The sequence below is a fragment of the Heterodontus francisci genome, unplaced genomic scaffold, assembly GCF_036365525.1.
Source record: "Heterodontus francisci isolate sHetFra1 unplaced genomic scaffold, sHetFra1.hap1 HAP1_SCAFFOLD_124, whole genome shotgun sequence".
NCBI classification, from domain to species: Eukaryota; Metazoa; Chordata; class Chondrichthyes; order Heterodontiformes; family Heterodontidae; genus Heterodontus; species Heterodontus francisci.
The window spans coordinates 4376670-4392404 of NW_027140322.1; the positions used below are offsets into that span (position 1 = coordinate 4376670).

The 15735-nt window shown below is 42.5% G+C and overlaps 1 protein-coding gene across 1 annotated transcript in view; it reads right to left on the bottom strand.

Annotated features, from left to right (window-relative positions):
* Positions 1-1646: 1646 nt before the first annotated feature.
* Positions 1647-15735, bottom strand: part of LOC137359237 (deleted in malignant brain tumors 1 protein-like) — a 31551-nt gene continuing 17462 nt past the window's right edge. The window contains exons 5-6 of the mRNA XM_068025297.1: positions 9668-9980; positions 1647-1680 (exon numbers count right to left, since the gene is read on the bottom strand). Of these exons, the coding sequence (XP_067881398.1) occupies positions 1647-1680; positions 9668-9980 (347 nt within the window). The remainder of the gene's footprint in view (positions 1681-9667; positions 9981-15735) is intronic.

A 15735-nucleotide genomic window follows, 5' to 3' on the forward strand; every position in this document is an offset into this window, starting at 1 on the left:
CGACAATACCAATTCAACTAATTCAAACCCTAACGCTGGCGAGGATACTAATAATGGTAAGTACCTGCAGATGTGGACGGGACAGCAATTGGAGGCACATCGAGCCCTGTGGAGTATATTGTACAAAAGGTTCAGGAGGATGAAATTTCAGCACTTTCCATTTAAACGATAAATACTGTGCTTAATTTCTGGAACTAGTGAGTCAATTTAACAAAACAATGAACCCTAACCCCACTCTCCAAACCCTGTCACCCTCACCGGAACAAATCACACTGGCATCTTCCTTGTGCTCACAGTCAGACTGAGCCGGCGATGAAGAAGGACAGTCGGCCAGAGAAGATTCGCTTCCAGTGCATTTCACCTCATCCAGCCAGATAACACCGTCACCCTGGGAAAAAGTAGCTCCTCCTGGGGCCAAAAGAGCGTGACCACAATCCAGCTGTCTGCAGACAACATTGGCATCGGCCATATCCCAGGAGTCATCACACACCGTGCCCCAGCTGTTGTTGCACAATATCTCAACTCTCCCGGAGCAGTTGGTGTTACCTCCAAACAGGCGCAACCAATGTCCAGAATCTGGCAAAGAGTATCAATGGTTATTATTGATGTAGTATAAGAAAGGAGTACATGTCAGATAGTTGGTATAATAAAGAGGAAGTAGCACCTGGTGAAAGCCCACGTTTACAATCATATTCTCGAATGCAGTCCTTTGATCTGTGGTGCTGCTCCTTAGTTACTTTTGCTTCTGTTCAAAAGAGAAACATGCTGACTGTATCAGACACCAATGTTTGAAATGACACTCGCACATTTAGAGGTTTGTTGTGTTACCTGAACAAACAACACCAGCATCCTCCCTGTGTTCACAGTTGTGTTTACCCCACGGTTCTTTTTGACATTGCCAAAGGAACGATTCGTGTGAAATACATTCCATCCCATCAAGCCAAATGGGTCCGGATCCTTCTCCAAATGACTGAGCATAATAATCGATAGAACTGAGGGGACCGCACTGTAACTGTTTGCAGATCACTTCTGCATCAGGTCCATCAAGTGTATCCGAGCACACTGTTCCCCAGGTGCCATTGTAGAACACTTCCACTCTCCCCTCACAGCGATGCTTCCCATTCACCAGCCGCAGGTCTTTGTGCTCTGTCAATGACACAAGAAATATCCAGATAGTTAGATTGATAACTCGTTGTATGTTCATACTGCACAGCTCAACACATGCTGCACCGGTTGTGTTCACTGATTTCCAGTAATTATTTCAGAAAAGCGACAGAAAAACACCGACAGCTCATAAAGTAATAAAGAATAATCAACACGAATTTCACAACAGAAAGACAAACAACGTTATTGAATTCTTTGAAGAAGTTACAGAAAGATTACAGGGATAATGCAGTCGATGTAATATGCATGTTTTTTTTCCAGAAGGCCTCTGACAAGGATCATGACTGGGGTCAGAGCCTGTGAAGTCAAGAGATCAGTGGAAGAATGATTGGAAACCAGCTACAAAGCACACCGTCCGGGTCCAATGTGGTAACCCAGAATGGTGGAAGTTGGGAAGTGGTGTTCCACAGGGCTGGGATCACTGCTGCTCAACATTTGCATGAGCGATTTGGATTTACACAAGGGAGACTTAATTTCAAAATTTAAGATGACAGCAATTTGGGGATGGAGTTAACACTAAGAAAGACAGAGACAAAATACGGGAAGACGTTAATAAACGGGCCGAATGGGCATACAATTGCCAAATAAGTTGAATAGAGATAAGTCTAAGGTGCTCAGTGTTGACAGGAAGAATAAAGAGGCCACGTACCTCTTGTAAAATAAGAGTGAAAATGATATAGATCAGCAAAGAGACCTCGGGATACAGAGGCACTAATCACTTCTGAAGTGACAGAGACCGAAGTTAGTGATCATAAATATAGAATAATCACGAATAAATCTAATAAGAAATTCAGGAGAATTTGGTTTTTTTTACCTAGGGAGTGGTTTGAATTTTGAATTCCGAACACATGCAATTGCTGAGGTGATTTGCACTGATGCCTTTAAGGTAAAGCTATACAGGTACATGAGGCAGAAAGAAGCAGGAGGATATGCAAAGAGGGTTAGGTGCAGTGAGGTGGGGCCATACTCGTGGGCAACGTAAACACCACATTGACCAGTTAGTCCGAATGGCCAGATTCCGTGCTGTCCATTGTATGTAATTCGAAGTCATATCTTCCCTGTGAAACCACGTGCACAACACTACGGAAAATGGGCACATGGAAGCACCTTTACCTGAACACATGATCCTCACATCTTCTTTATGAGAACAGTCGTGGTTACCCCACGATGCTGAGGGACATTCCCAGAGAAATGATTCGTTACTGGAACACTTCAGTTCATCCAACCAAACTGGCCCTGAACCTGGCCCACAAGATGCAGGAAGTGCCAGGTCCAATGCCTTTCCACAACCCAGCTGTTTGCAAACCACGTCAGCGTCCGCCAGATCCCAGGAATCATCACAAACTGAGCCCCAAGTCCCATTGTAATAAATCTCCACTCGGCCATTACATGGGCTTCCACCGTCAGAGAGCCTTAACTGCACGTGGTCTGTTGGATAACAGTACATGAGGATTATACTTTCAATAGACATTCACATCATCACTCAATACAACTGATTTTACCATCACCAGCTCAAAGAAAGAACGTTAAATGCACCTGTGGACAGGTAAATAAAACGATACAACAGAATATCTGTTTACACTTACTTCTTACATAGAATGTAAAGAACAGCAATGTTTCAGATATGCTATTACATCTGGCTTTGACAAGTTCTGGTCTCCAGTTCCCCTCTTATGTTTTGAATGCTGTGTACGGTGTTAAACAGGCAATCACTCACACGATTAACAGTTAATTTATACTCATGTTATATAACTGTATCTGTTCTTTATCCATGTATGTTACCCTTATTTGTTATCTTGGTCAGACATTTACTGCCATCTCCTATTTCCCTCATCTTCAATTACAAGTGACTTGCATTTATCTAGCGCCATTAACGTAATGAAACATCCCAAGGGGCGATACAGGAGTGATATCAAAGAAATTTTAACACAGAGCACCGAAAAATATATTAGGTCAGATGACCAAAAGCTAAGTCAAAGAGTTAGTTTTTATGGAACGTCTTAAAGCAGGAAAGACTGGTTGACAGGCAGAGAGATTTAAGGAAGTAATTCTAGAGCGTGTGACCTTTGCAAATAAAGGCACGGCCGCCAATGGTGCACAATTGAAACCAGGAATGCTCAAGAAGCCAGAACTGGGAGCTGTCAATCTGGAGCCGATTGCAAAGACAGGAGCTGTGAGGCAAGGAAGGGATTTGAAAACAAGGATGAGAATTTTAAAACCGCTCATTGCTGGGAAAGGTAGGTCAGTGAGCAGAGGGCAGATGCCTGAGTGGCAAATGGTCGAGACAGCGGAGCTTGCAGAGGTTGAAACTCGTGAAGCCAGCCAGGAGTGCATTAGAATCATCGAGTCTGGAGGGAACAATGCTATCGACAAGACGAGATAAGGGCAAATGCGGGTGATGTCATGGAGGTGAAAATAGACAGTGTTAATGAAGATATGGAGATTTGATAGGAGGATCACCCTGGGGTCAAATATAACACCAAGATTACAGGCTGTCTGGCTGAGTGACAGACAGTTGGCATGGCGAGAAATGGAGTTGGAGACAAGGAAACATGCGATGGGGACTGATGGTTTCTATCTTTTCAATACTGAGTTGGAGGAATTTTCTGCTGATGCAGTACTGAATGTCAGCCTGGAATTCTGACAGTGTGCAGGCATTGGAGGGCTCAAGAGTGTTGAATGCGAGGTAGAGTTGGATACAGTGAGATACATGTGGAAACTGAGGCTGTGTTTGCGGATATCACTGAAAGGCAGCATGTAAATGAGTAATGAAGTGTCAAAGGATAGATCCTTTGGTGACACTATAGCTCACTTTGCAGGAGCGGGAAGAGAAGCCATTGCAGGCCACTTTCTGACCATGACTGTATAGATAATACTAGAACAAGCTGAGTGCAGTCCCACCCAGCCGGGTGTTAATGGGGAGGAATTGGAGAAGTATTTCATGATCAATCATATCAAAATTTGAGACAAGTCAAGAAAGAGGAGGTGGAATCGTTTATATTTGTCACAATCACTTCGGATGTCAATTGTTTTCGTCCTGTAGTGTGGATAGAAAATTGACTTGCGGAATTGAAACATGCAGCTTCATATAAGATGAGCATGGATTTGGGAGGCGACAACACATTCAAGGACTTTGGCGAGGTACGAACAGTTGGAGCTGGGGCAGTAACCTGCATGGACAGGTGGTCAATGGTTCCTTTCTGAGGAGAGGTGTGATCACTGCTGATTTGAAAGAGAGGGGCCTGAACATGTAGAGAGAGAGAGAGAGAAAGATAATGGTTAATAATGCCAGCTAACATGGAACCCAGGAAGGGAATGTTTGTGTTCAGTAGTTTAAAAGAAATAAGGTGTAGACAGCAAAATGTGGATTCCATCAACAATACAGGTTCCGAGACAGCGTGAAGGATTCTAGGAAAGAAACAAGAAATGTGAATTCAGGGTGATCGTATGGGATGGGGATGGGAACTTATCGGAAGTTAGGCCTGGTGGGTTGGGGAAGAAAGGGAAGTAGTGGAGGTGACTGAACGGATGTTTTTGAACTTTGTGACAAAATGTCTACGAGCTCCACTCACATATTTTTGGAGTTCAGGGTGGACGAGGCAGGGAAGTGGTTCAGGAGGAAGATTTATGATGGAGAATACTTGCTGTGCGTTTTCTATGCCTTCCTGGATAATCTTTGTCAAACGGGTGGTTTTAGTGAAGATGAGGAGGACCCGATGATGCTTTATGTGATTGATCCATTCAGAATTATATTACCAGATAGTTCGCCACATGTCACCATTCCTTTCTGTTTTTTAATTATTTCAGGGGATGTTGGTGTCACTGGCAAGACCAGCAGTTTAATCCACCCTATTTATTACTTCCACTTCATATTGGAGAATGTAACGTCTACAAAAATAGTACCCTTAAACATCAGCCTTGCAATGTGCAGTATCTTCGTGTAGAACTACGTTCTAGGGTTGTGTTGATTATAACATTATCATAAATCAATTTAATATTAATTGCATAGGAGAATCAATTACTTTTGTAAGGATGGGACTCTGTCTTTGACAAGGAACATATTTGAGTAATTTTAGAGACATGAACCGCATGTCTGAACAGAAAATATGCAGACCTCTCTGTCCAGACAGACTGCTGCAATTATGTTCAATGAGCAAACGAAACTTGTGAGGCAAATTAACAATTGTTATTGTCTGTAAAAAGTCAATGAACTAAACGACTAATTCTATCAATATATGACTGTTGGACCGGACCAAAGAGGGCAGAAAACAGGATCTCTCTGCAAAATGTTGGACAGGATCAGGAAGCACCTATGGGCAATTGAACTCCAGATGTGTAGACCTCCTGGATGAACAGAAACCAGTATTTAATCTGGACTGGACAAAAATGATTGGACGAATTGCGTCAGGCACTTTGGAAAATAAACATCAGCAATGTGACCCATCAGATAGAGAAGTAGAAGACAAGGAGAAGACACATGGCTTCTGAAGGTGGGCATAAATGTTGGGTGGAGCTTAACATCTACCTAACTGAAGAACAAGATGACATACTCTACTCTGTCCAGGGACTGAGTGTGTAATAACCATTCAGCACTGTAAACTTCTGACGTGAAACGCTGGAATGTATTGATTTCCGCTGTTCCCGAAGAAATTATTTACTGTAACCAATCGGTATCAAATCTGAATCATTAACTATCTCATATGTTGTAAGTTCCACTCTGTCGTATGGAAATAAATGTTCATTGGAACAACCCGAAAACATCTGCCCACACTTACACTCTGCATAACGCAACATCCCCAGAACACATGCCTGCATTAACATGCTACACAATGAAACTTTAAAGCATATAGTCCAAAACATCTGTCTACTTTTATCCACAATATAATGAAACTTACACCAGAACAACTCCCACACAGCTACCTCCACTTATATACTGTACAGTAGAACTGATTGCAAGCTCGGCGCCGGATTTGATACCAGAGCTGAGATTCCAATTCCGTATTCTCTTTTTCATAAGGCCGTTATCTTTCACCTCTATCATCATTCACCTCCCTTCCTGCCTCAGCCCATCTGCTGCTGAAATGCTCACCCATGCTTTGTTTCCTGCAGAACAGAATATTTTAATGTTCTCCTGGGCGATCACCCATCTTGCATCCTCCAGAAACATCAGCTCATCCAAAGTTTTGTTGCCTGCCCTACATGAAGCCCCTCTCAGGAACACCGTGGCACTCGACGATCTATTGGTTTCCCCGCCATCAATACCTCGTTTTTCCAATTATGATCTTCATGTTCAGCCACCTTCATGCTCTCCCCCTGCAACAGTATAACCGTCTCCAGCCTGAAACATTTCAGGAACTCTGCTTTTCTCTGAATACAGCTTCTTGTACTTCACCCACTTCAATTGCCTACAACTTTCAGTTTTGCCTTTAACCATCTAACCCCCAGATCTGAATTTCCACCAGAAATATTTCCGTGTCTCTGGCTCTTCAAATACAACCATCTGACTAAGAATTTAGTCACCAACTGTAACATCTCTTTGTTTGGTTCTGTGTCAGTTTTCTCTCCCTTTACATTCCTGTTAAACCCCTTGTGATGCATGTGTTAATTGAAATTTCTGTAATAAAAACGTTCTTGTTGTTTAATTGTGTCCGTGCAATCTCTCTCTGCACGCCACCCCCATCCAGCCCCAGCTCCCCGACCGCCCACCATCCTCACCCACTCTCCTCGAGTGAAATGACTGGCTTGAGACACCCAGGAACAAGTAACCTGGATTATCACTTTTCTCAGCAGATTAGACATTTCACTTCTTTGTTTTTGTAAAAGCAGTGAAGAATATGTTTACCTGAACACAGGACCCCAACATCCATACTGTCAGTGAGAGACGAATTCAATGTGAATAAGCTGCAGTTCTGGAGCTGCAATTCGTTTCCTTCACACTGGACATCATTCACCCAGACGGGTCCTTCACTCTCTCCGTCCTTTGAATAGTTATAAGCGGCTGTCGCTTCACCGCAACCCAGCTGTGTACAGACTACGTTGGCATCATTCACGGTCCAGTGTCTATCTTGCAATCTCCCCCAGCTGCCATTGTGGTAAATCTCCACTCGCCCATCACACCAGCTTCCCCCGTTAGTCAGCCTTAGTGACCAATTTTCATCTACAATATGAAACACATTGAGAATGTCGAAACTGAAGCAAAATATCTCAGAATTTACTGCCACCAGAAATGTCATTAATTTTAATGGTTGCTATTTCTGTCATCATTGTTCAGAAGGCTTGTTGAAAGACTTTCTTCACCATTACCTTTTCTCAGTAAATACATTTCAGAGACGTACCGAGCAGCTTACGGTTGCTGAAATGGGGACAGAGGGTAAAATGAACTTGGGGTGAGACCCGAGGGACTGAAGGTCGTCCTCCTGTCCACATGTACTGATATTTCCAGCTCTCGCCCTGTACTTGAAAATATCATCAACCTTTCTTCCAATTTATCCTCCTTATCTTCACATGGTCCATCTTCAACTCTTCTGTTCTCTTCTTCAAAATCTCTGTCTCTGATTCTGGGGCTAGGTTATTAACTAATATAAAGAGTAAACCCAGTGACTCTCACAGTTACCTGTCTATGCTTCCTCACCCCCCAATTATTCGAATGACTCTATCACATTTTTTCACTTGCACCACGGCAATGTATCTGTCTGGTGATACAACCTTCCATACCAGTGGTTCCAGATATGTCTTCCTTTTTCCTCATCCGAGGACTCTCCTCACCTCCTCATCCACCCACCATGGTTGACAGGGCCCTCAAGCACGACCATTCCATTCCCCATACTTCTGCTTTCACCCTTTCCCCCCTCCCAGAACCATGATAGGATCCTGATTCTCCTCATCTTCCACTCCATCAGCTTCCATATTCAACAGGCCATCGTCCACCATTTCCACCACCTTTAATGTGATGCCACGACAAAGCACATCTTCCCCTTCCCTCCAATTTTAACGTTCTGAAGGGACCTTTCACTCTGTGGCACCCTGATGCCCTCTTCAATCATTGTCAACACCCCTTCCCACAGGACCTTCCCATGAATGGGCAGGAGGTACAAACACTGCCCTATTACCTCCACCTTTCTCACCATCCAAGCCCCCAAATACGGCTTCCAAGTGAAACAGCGATTTACTTGTCCTGCTTTCTCTTTAGTATACTGCACTCACTGTATTGACTGATCATGATACCGTCTCCTTTACATTGGGACACCAAACATAATTGAGTGCTTACTTTGCACAACATCTTTGTTCAGTCTGCAAGCTTTACCTTTAGCTTCCAGTTACCTGTCCTTTTCATTCTTTATTCCGCTCCCACACTGACCTCTCTCTCCTCTTTCTCCTACACAGTTCCAATGAAGGTTAACGTAAGTTTGAGAAACAGCACTTCCTCTTTCCACTAGACTCTTTCCAGGCTTATGGAATGAACACTGAATTCAGCAATTTCAGATCAGATTCCCTCCCCTTTTTTTCTTTTTTTGGACGATATTTTGCCTTCCAATTTGCAACACTTCGAGAAATGTGTTTTTTACTTGGCCCATTCCTATCTATTTTTGCCTTGCACTGTCCCATTTACCATTTAATCTCTCCTGTCTTCCACCATATCACAGATTGTTCCTTTCGCTCTTTCCTTGCTTTCCCCTTTCTTTAAAAACTGTTAAATCTCTAAGTTATGATGAAAGATCTGCAAACTGTAAGGTTGATTCTGTTTCTTTCACCATAGATGCAGCCAGAACTTCTGAGTATTTTCAGCACTTACTGTTTTTATTACCTATATTTTAAATTGTGAAACGTGGGAGCAATTTGCGTTGAGCAATGTCTCACGTACAGCGATCAGATAACAGAGCAGATAATCTGTTATAACAGGGCGCGGGTTGAGGGATAACTGGGAGAATTGTAATTTACATCAAGTTTGTGAAATAATCAAAGACATGGCATATTGGTGAAATAACGAGTTACTTCACTCGCTGTCATTTTAATGCCCTTGATGCAATGGAAATTAAAATTTATCTCATGTTATTTAGCTGGAAACAAGTTCACAGTGTTTTCTATTGTACAGCTGATCTTTGCAGAGACTTCCATGACAATTCATATTTGAACGGCCAACATTGATCACAGTTTCAATGCTCGAGCAACATTTCTATGCTATGGCAGTGGTCCTGGGAGCAAATTGCTGATTCTATGCCCCTTGAATAATGCCCTAGATTTACCACAAAAGAGATATTATATGAGCGATTAGTACTAATCAATAGACATTGTATGTATTCAATGTTTACTGGAGTGAAGCTCTTTGATTCATTTGTAATTTAATTTAGACACTTAAACCCACAAACACATCTCGGAATCTTAGTGTCAAAGGAAGCATGGGATCAGCAAAACTAGTGAATCAGCGACCTGTGGAAATAGTCAATGATGCTTGACAGCAGAACAGTTGGTTTATTTCAGTTCAATTGACTGAGATGACTCACCCGTACAGATGACACTGGCGTCATTTTCATGTGAGCAGCTAAACTGATCCCAGGATGAAACAGGACACTCCCACAATCGCGTCTCATTCCCCCGACACCTGTAACTTTCCATCCACACTGGACCGGCTCCCTTCCCAAAGTGAGCTCCTCCCGGTATTGAGGTTACTGTCCCACACTGAAGGTGCTCACAGACCACGTTGGCGTCTTCCAAATCAAAGTAAACGTCACACACCGTCCCCCACTGATCTCCATGTAGCACCTCCACCCGGCCTGAGCATCTGTTCGTCCCATCAACCAATCGAGGTCCATGTTTCCCTGTATTGGAAACAAATACAAATCCAAATAATTTATAAATCATCCTCTGCATAGAAACAGCAAAATAGAAAATGGGTATAACAGTTGAATCTTATGTACACGATTATCTATCCATACTTTACACAAATTATCTATCAAAAAACAATTAGAATTACCACAGCAACACAAAAGCAAAATACTGCGGATGTTGGAAATCTGAAATATAACAGAAAATGCTGGAAATACTGAGCAGGGCTCGCAGCATCTGTGGAGAGATCAAGAGAGTTATGTTTTAGGTCTGTGTCCTTTCATCACAATAATTACTACAGGACCTCTTTATGAAGTTGGCTGAACACTCAAAAATTAACACCTCTTGTTGCAAATGCTAATCGATTGTTGGTCTTTATCTCTTGGATTTTGGAATATAAAGATGATGGATTTGATGTTTCTGTTGTATCTGTTGTCACTTTTGGGCACTGCACTTCATAAAACCATTGCCTTTGGAGGTGGTTAAGGACAGAGTCACGAGAATGGCAACAATGCTTAAAGCGTTACATTATGAAGACAAGTTTCATAAACTTTGTTTGTAGTAGCTTTAGTTTAGAAGGATTACAGCTTATCTAGTTGATGTGTTTAAAATGTTTAAGTGGTTTGATAGATGTGCGATAGAAGATCTGAAGAACAAATACAGAACAAGCTCATTTGGGAGCTGCTTTTCTTTATGAGGGATGTGGACATCTCTGGCAGAGGTGGCAGTTATTGCTCAACTTTATTTGCCCTTGAAACCGGTGTCAGGACCGTCCTCTTGAACTGCAATTGCCTGCATGGGGAATGTTCTTCTGCAATTCAGTAAGGTAGTTAGAGTTAAGGCAAAGTGTGCAAGCATAGACTGTACCTTTAGGTGCATGTGTTGTAACCAGAGTGGGAAGTTTGGAATTTGGTAATTAGTGGCTAAGACTGAAATCTAGCCTTAACATTTAGCGTTTCGCTTGTAATTAAAAACCAAACTGCAAGGCAGTTCATTGTTAGCAGTTAACAGTGCAAGTCAGGTTAGCAGTAAGCAGTCAATCAGCTGTGCTTGTCCGAACTGGGGTAATTACTGTCAGCTGGAAACTGTCTAAACTGTTGCATCTTGAATGTGCCTCAAAAGGCATATAATACTGGACGTCATTGCAAGAGGCTTTGAGTAAAGGAGCAATGTCTTACTGCACCTATACAGGGCTTTGGTGAGACCTCACCTGGAGTATTGTGTGCAGTTTTGGTCTCCTTATCTGAGGAATGATGCCCTTGTCATGAAGAGAGTGCAAAGAAGATTTACGATGCTAATTCCTGGGATGGCAGGATTCACGTATGAGGAGAGATCGGATTGACTCGGACTCTTTTCACTAGAGTTTAGAAGAATGAGAGAGGTACTCAGAGAAACCTATAAGACTGGAACAGTACTAGACAGGCTAGATACAGGGCGGATGTTCCCGATGGCTGGAGAGTCCAAAACCACGGGTCACAGTCTCCGGATACGGAGTATGCTATTTAGAACCGAGATGAGGAGAAATGTCTTCACTCAGAAGGTGGTGAACCTGCGGAATTCTCTACCACAGAAGGCAGTGGAGGCCAGATCACTAACTATATTCAAGAAGGAGATAGATATCTTTCTTAATACCAAAGGAATCAAGCGATATGGGGAAAAACGGGAACAGAGTACTGAATTAGATGATAGGCCATGACTTTTTTTGAATGGTGGAGCAGGCTCCAAAGGGCTGTCTGGCCTACTCCTACTCCAATTATCTATGTTTCTATTTTTAGACTTCTAGTAAGGCAGAGTGTAAACAAAGATTGCAATGTTAACTGAATACATTATGAACATAGTGGGAAGTTAGAGTTTGCTAAGAGTAAGAATTCGGTTCAGAGTGGGAACAGGAGGTATTTTTTATTATTTCACAGGGGGTGGGACTTTCGGGCTAGGACGGCATTTAGTACCCATCCCGAACTGCCCTTGCAAAGATGGTGGTGAGCCGCTTTCTTGCACCACTGCAGTGCATGCGCTTTCAGTGCACTCACATTGCTGTAAGGAAGGGACTTCCAGGATTTGACCCAGCGACAGTGAAGGAACAGTTATATAGTTCCAAAGTAGGATGGTGTGTGCTTCGGAGGAGAACATGCAGATGGTGTTCCCATGCATCTGCTGTCCTCGTCCTTCTCGGTAGTAGAGAGTGAGCGTTCGGATGGAGGTGTTCTGTTGTGTCTGTTAAACTGGAGTCAGTGACTCGAGCCACCGGTTTAAAAGAGCGTCACAGCCAGCAGCAGCAGAGCCTATTGGAAGGGGCTGAGGGACAGACACCAGGCAAATAGTGGGAAAAACTCACTCAGTGAAGCAATTGTCAGGTCAGGGTGTGAGAGGGCGTGGGTAAGTTGTAAATAAGTATTAAGTTAATTGATGAGTGTTTAGTGTTTCGGCGTTAGCTAACCAGTGAAATAGCGTTAAAGCTAAAATGCATCTAAAAATAATTTTACCTCAAAAATAAAGACAGACTAAGTTCTGGCAGTGCAGTTTTTTTTCTGGATATTGGAATTTGTAGATAATGGAACTGCCGCGAGGGAACTTGTCTGCAGTAGATATCTCAACCTGGAATCTCTCTGGCTCAGGATCATAGAGCTGTTGTGGGAATTGGAGAAACGCCAACACATATGGCAACAAGAAGAGTATTTGACAGTTTGCTGCAGATTTCAGTCACACCTTGTAGAGAGCTGCAGGATCAGAATGAGGTTGTTGCAGCTTATAATGCACAGTAATGGAAATCCAGATGTAATGGAGAACGAGGATATACAGAAGTGAAAAGGAACAAAGTCCTGGCTATTTGTGAGGATAAGGATGAAGACGGTCAGAAGGACAGCCAGAATGTTGACCGTGATACCTTGGAATAGGAAGCTGTTCAAAAGGAGGAGGAGTGGAGCATAATGTGATACCTTTAAGTGATTCAATAATTAGGGCATTAAGAGTTCCACACAGTATTTTCCCAACTTGTGCGAAATGAGGGTTATCTCAAATCAGATTGCAAGAATGGAGGGGAAATATCCAGTCGTTGTGGACCATGTAGGGATAAACAACATAGCAAAGAGTAGGCAAGAGGTTCTTTTCAGAGAGTACCAGGAGCTGAAATATAAAATAAGTTCACAAGGATTATAATCTCTGGATTATTATACAAGCCGCTTGCACTTTGGCATCAGAAAAATAAACGATCAGGGAGATGAACATGTGGTTGAAGGTTATGATGTTGGAAAGAGGTTTTACCTTTCATGGGACCCTGACACCTGTACTGGGATATTAAAGAACTATTCTGTTGGAATGAGCAGCACCTGAATCTGGTTGGGATCAGGGTCCCAGAAAAAAGGATAAATAGGGTTGTTACAGGAACCTTAAACTAGTAAATGGGTGAGGGGAGGCTGGTGGGGGCGGGGTGAGGGGCTGGAGCACAGTTGTAAATGTAGCATATCCAGGTGCTACAGGGGAATAGAAAACTAAAACATGCAACATTTGAGTCAGACCATTTTACGGTTTTACATCACGTGCCTTTGCGCTGAAAACAGCAGTTGCTTTCTTGGAAAAGCAGTTGTTAGAAATACTGACAGACCGCGACGTTTTGGGCCATGTACTCTGCCCATTGTCTGGAGAAATAATTGTAATTGGTGGAAGCAGTCTGTTTATATGCAGTGCAGAATGGGAATCTGGGCTGGATCTTACTACTGATAGGTTATTACGTGTTCTTGCTCTGGCTGTTATTGGTCAGTTAATTATATTCCATGAGAGGTCAGTATATGCCATTATTCCTTCTGCTGATTCGTCAGTTGTTGTGCATTGTGGCAAGTCAATCCATGCTACTGTTCTGGTCGTGGTATGTTGTCTGCACAGCAGGTGCTTGTGCGTCTTCTCGAGGAGGGAAACCCTGATATTCACGGAGGAACAGGTCACTGTTAGGGGGACGGTCTTGTGTTTATCGATCTCCATAGCTTCCCTGACGCAGTGAACGGCACAAGCCTGCCATCAAAGAAGATCAACTCAATGACCACCGCATTGAATGGTCCAATTCCAAACTCAAACTTATTTATTATGGACTGGCATGCAAGACACAATAACATCATAATATAAAAGAGACCAAAAACATGCAAAAATGCAAAAAAAATGCACAGATCTTCGTGAATGGCAGAGATACAAAGAATAGCAAAGGATGACAAAACAGATCTCAAGAGCGACAAATCTTTTACAATAACGTCAGAAATATATTGTCATTAAAAGCAATGTGATCTCATTACAATCACAGTTATGATATTATAAATGAAAATAAGGAAATGGCAGGAATTATACATAATTACTTTGCATCAGTATTTACATGGACACAACTTTTATTAAGGTTCTTTGTTGCCGCAGTCGGACAAATGCTGCCCTGACATTGAGGGCAGTCACTCTCATCTGGAATACAGCTATATCATCCATATTTGTACAAAGGGTGTGATGAAGTCTGAAGCTGAGTGGTCCGACAAACCCAAACTGAGCAACAGTGAGTAGTTTATTGGTAAGTACTGCTTGCTAGCGCTGTAAACAACACCTTCCATCACTTTGTTAATGATAGAGAGCAAACTGCTGGATCAGTAATCAGAAAATTGCAATTGTCACACTGCTATTTAAAGAAAGGTTAGTGAGTGAACCGAGGGAATTACAGATTGTTTAGCCTAACAGCAGTTGTCAGGGAATTACTAGAGTGTACATTTAAAGATGGAGTGTCTGATCACCATAAAAAGTTACAGCTAATCAGAGAGAGCCAGCGTGGATTTGTAAATAAACCTGATCAAATATTTTGTGGAGGTAACTAAAGTAGAGGACAGGGGAACCTCAATGGATGTTTTTCAGATGAACTTCCAGAAAGCACTCAACAAAATCCCTCGTAACTGATTGTTGGCTAAAGTTGAAGCTCATAGAATTTAGGGAAAATTATTGACCTACTTAGGACGTCAGTTTAGTGGCAGGAGATAGACAGCAGGGACAATGGGCAGATCATCTAACTGGCAGGCTGTGATGGCGCCGTCCGGCAGGAACCTCAACTATTCACCATATTTATTAATGATTTAGATGACTGGATAGAAAGCCACATATAATTGACATATTCAATATTGCCATTGAAAGAAACCATCAACCATATTGCAAACATGTATATTTTAAGCATAACTTTACAAAAAAAAAGATACAGTGACTGTGTAAAACTTTTTCAATATTGGTGAGTGTGAGGTCTCCAGTTTGGAATTAAAAAGATTACAGTACTTTATAAATGGTGAAAAGCCGGATGCAGCACAGGGAAAAGAGACTTCAGTGTCATGGGCAATTGCAGGAGCGAAAATCAAAACAGCCAATGGAATGCTGTGCTTTATATCTAGTGGAATGGAATACAAGGGGCTAGAAATGATGCTGCAGCTCAAAAGAAAACTGGTCAGGCCCCATCTGGTGTAATGTTCAGCTATGGGCAATATGCATTGGGAAGGATATGTTGAACAGGGAGAGTGTGCAGCATAACTGATACTAGAATGATTCCTTGGCTTCAAATGTTTCTGTTTTTTATTCATTCATAAGATGTGGGTGTCTCAGGCAAGGCCAGCATTCGTTGTTCATGCCTCGTTGCCTTTCACAACAGGTTGATTTGTTAGGCTATGTAAGAGGACAGTTAAGAGTCAACAACATTGCTGTGGGTCTCGAGTCACATGTAGGACAGGCTATGTAACAATGGCAGAT